Here is a 3,952-nt window from a genome sequence, read left to right as displayed (position 1 = left end):
CTTGAACACACTCTCTCTTTCTTTCAAATAAATGAATAAATACATCTTTTTTTTAAAAAAAGTCAAGGGTAAATAATTTTTTTTGGAAAATGAAAAACAACGAGAATCAAAGTAAGAGTCATGAATAATTAGAAGAGCTGAAAATATTTATCAAAGTAGGTTGAAATCTTGGAGCTCATGACCTTGGCCCTGGAAAGGCCTTAATTCCCAGATAATGACCTGAAATTAGAAAGGAATGGTCTCTCAATTCGTGCATAAAACCAGGTAGTTGAGCATAGTTAAGAATTAATGTGTAAGTGCTAAAGTATATTTAAATATTTAATTTATCTTAATTTTGGCTATTATATATAGCTTTCAAATACTCTCTAATATCATTATATTAACATTTTGCTAAACAGTTACTTTTATACTTAAAGGAGACAAAAAATCTGATAATGTTTCTTTGGTTACCTGGTAATTGAAAGCTTGACTTCCATGCATAAAATTACTGCTACTCTTCTAGATTAGATTTACTCTAACCGCAGAGTATTTAGAGAAAATAAGCAGTCTGTTGCATGTTGAATTTCTACACCTAGACATGTGAAGTGTTGATAGCAAATATCTCACCATAGAGAAGCTTGTCTTCTACTCTCACACTTTTGATTCATGCACTGATGTTATCTTTCTAAAGCTTATACACTTTCTACAGTTACTTATTTTACTATTTTATAATGCATGATGCCTCAACAACTTGGATATTTCATCTTGTAGGAGCTTTCCTCCATTTTCACTTAATCCCACCCGATTTTTCCTTTTTCTTTTAAGTTAGTTTTTTATTCTTCCCCATTAATCTCACAGTTGGCTCCATTTCAATAACAATTTTCATGGGAATATTATAAAAGACTTGGGAATGTAACGTCAAGATAACTCTTATGAACATTCCTTTCCCACAAAGTGTACTAGCTTTTTGTTATAGATATCTTGTGATCATTTACATGTTGGTCCCAACCTCTTTGAACCTTCTCTATAATACATTGGTTTTGTTTCTAATGGTTGATGTCTGAAATGTTTAATTTCAGGAGTGGAAGAAGAGCAGTAGAGTGTAATGGTGGTTACTAGGTTAAATCCCACTATTTTTAATAATATTTTAAATTTTGAATTAATTTCCAAAATTTATATGTTAGGGGATTTAATACAAAATATTTACATTTCTGAGATCTTTATCTTCTCTTAAATAATTAGAAGAGCTGAAAACATTTGCTTTGCATCCCACATGTCAGTAGTCTACCGGAACTCCTCAGATGGGCCATGTGTTACACAATTTGCCTCATTCCCCACTATGTCCCTTCAACCTTCTAGGTTACCTGTCTGACCTAGTTGAAAGCAAATATTAGAGGCTTAAATCCATATTAAGTATATCTGAAATTCCCATCTTCCTATGTGTATATACCTTTAACCATCAATTTTAGTTCCTTCGGTCCCTGTTATCGGATAAAATAGACACAGAAAGCTAATCAGTAACTAAGAAAGGCGATTAGAGTTCAGGGTTTTTGAATCTCCAGGTAAGGACAGCCAATAACTTTCCTTTGCAATCGAGAGAGGATAGTGTTACAAAAATTGTTTTGACCTGCTTTTTTGCATTCGTGATTGTGACAGGAAAACCATATTAGATCCATTGTAAGGAACTTCTACAGATCTTTAAGTATTGCTTTCTTTCTTTCTTTCTTTCTTTCTTTCTTTCTTTCTTTCTTTCTTTCTTTCTTTCTTTCACAGTGACCAGTTGGCATTTATTAGTGTAGCCATTGTTTGTCACTGCAGTAAAAGTAATAGGGGAACCAAGACTTTGTTATCACAAATAAATAAATAAAGCTTATAAATAACCGAGTAACTGAAATCTAGCAGTAGCACTAGAGGAGCCCAGTCTTGTGTGACAGATGAAGCTGGGGTAGAAGTTGATAAATTCCACCTAAAAGGAGCCTCTACTCACTGCCCACTGCCCCAACTCCCTGGCCAGAGCTGATCATGGCTACAGTTGCAGAATAAAAGGAAACCTAAAGAAAAATGAGCTAAAATACTTGGGGATACATGGACTTGGATCTATCAGGGGGTGAGCTGACCATGATCAGACAATCCATGACCCTCACTCCAAAGAGGGTTGGATAGAAGTTTCTCCAGATCGCTTCCGACTGATGTGCTCCAGGTGGGCATGCTCTGTGGTGTCCAAGTCAATCTCGTACTTGGCTAGGATTTTGAGGATGGGCCTCAGCTTCAGCCGCCACTGTTCCTTGGGGATGTGGTGATCAAAATCTGTCTGGTCCTTCAGCTCAGTCACTGGTTGAAAGACCAGAGCCCTCTTACGCATCCCCAGAACACAGCCCGAGTCTGGTGTATTGGCAAAGATCCTCCCATCACGGTAACTCTCTTTGATTTTCCCAGACATCCAGTTCATAGCCTTGGTGCCCATTTTAGTGGCAAAATTCCTGTCAAACGGAGTTGGGCTCCCACCCTGCTGCATGTGGCCGAGCACATTCTTCCTGCTGTCGAAGATGCCCTTCCCCTCCTCAGAGTACAGGTTGAAAATGAAGTCTGTGGTATAGTTCTCATTGCATTTCTCATTCCTTAACACCAGGCCCCTCTTCACAGTTGTTTTCATCTTTTGCACCAGATGTTCAACATTTGCCTGCAGGTCCCGAATGGTGAAGGGCTCCTCAAAAATGTAGGCAGCATCCGCCCCAGTGGCCAGGCCTGCCATGGTGGCCAGGTAGCCGCAGTAGCCACCCATAGTTTCAATGATGAACACCCGCCGCTTGGTGCCTGCTGCTGACTGCTTGATGCGGTCACAGGTCGTGCAGATAGTGTAGAGGGCTGTGTCAGTGCCCACGCTGAAGTCCGAGCCAGGGACGTTGTTGGACACCATAGCAGGGATGAGCACTAACGGGATGCACAGCTCATCAAACTGCTTCCTTCCCCTCCATCAGCTCCAGGCCCCCAGTGTAAGCCTCAAAGCCCCCGATGATGATCAGGCCCTGAATGTTAAACTTAGTGATGTTGGCACTGATCTGCTCAAAGCTCTTCTTGGGCAGAGTCCTCTTAGTCCCAAGTTTGGAACCGCCTTGGCCAGTCCAGCCCCCCACACAGCTCCAGCCAGCCTCCTCCATCTGACCCTTGGCTAGGCCCTCAAAGCCATCATGCACAACCAGCACCCGGTTGCCCTGGATGAGGCCAATTCTCATGGTGGAGTGGACGGCAGCATTCATGCCTGCGGCTGGGGCATCCACGTTCGTCACGGCCACCATGTGCATGCTAGCCAATGTCTTCGAGACAGGAGGTCTGATGTGAGCCAGAAGCTTGTACACCTCCCAGTTGTTCATGAAGCTCCGGCCTCTCAGCTTCACGGCTTCATCGAATTTCCTGCGTTCATGGCCTTGGTCACATCCTTGGTCACCTGCACACACTCCATGAGGGGCAGGTGCACAGCCTGGTTACCAGAGAGGCTCACCAAGCAGGCCGGGGTGTCCGGGGTCCCCACCAAGAGTGCCATCACTGCTTCCACACCCATCCTTTCTTTTATGCACATATTTATCTAAAGATATATTGAGAATATTAAACAGTTTGGAAAAGATACACTAATTGATGAAAGGACCTATTTATTCAAATTTAACAGAGCAAAACCTTTTAGACATGTGCTCTGGACACGACAGGACTTGCCATGGTATGGAACTTGCCCTCCCCCCATAAACAACTAAAAAATTGCAGAATCGAGACAACAGGCCATCCAGGACTCTGATCCCTTAGAAAAATATAAGACCTATGAATGCTGTATCTCTAGAGGCAGTTTTTAAACAATGGCAGAGGGAGGAGGAACTCAAGGAAAGCACATTGCACTTAACTGATTTGAGGCGATAGAGATTGAAGGGCTTAAGCATCTTGAATTTGAAAACAGAGTTCCAGAGAAAAAAAAGCTATGTAGGAC

The 3,952-nt window shown here is 41.9% G+C and overlaps 1 protein-coding gene across 1 annotated transcript; it reads right to left on the bottom strand.

Annotated features, from left to right (window-relative positions):
- Nucleotides 1–1,862: 1,862 nt before the first annotated feature.
- On the bottom strand, nucleotides 1,863–3,538 carry LOC112646097 (ATP-dependent 6-phosphofructokinase, muscle type-like). The gene is given in 3 exon segments (XM_049105015.1): nucleotides 1,863–2,947; nucleotides 2,949–3,394; nucleotides 3,397–3,538. Coding segments are annotated over 3 exon segments (1,416 nt in total). The 3' UTR covers nucleotides 1,863–2,119.
- Between the last annotated feature and the right edge of the window lie 414 nt (nucleotides 3,539–3,952).

This window comes from Canis lupus, chromosome 32 (assembly GCF_003254725.2).
Source record: "Canis lupus dingo isolate Sandy chromosome 32, ASM325472v2, whole genome shotgun sequence".
NCBI lineage: Eukaryota > Metazoa > Chordata > Mammalia > Carnivora > Canidae > Canis > Canis lupus.
The sequence above is the reverse complement of the archived record's forward strand: the minus strand, read 5'-3'. Positions and strand labels throughout refer to the sequence as shown.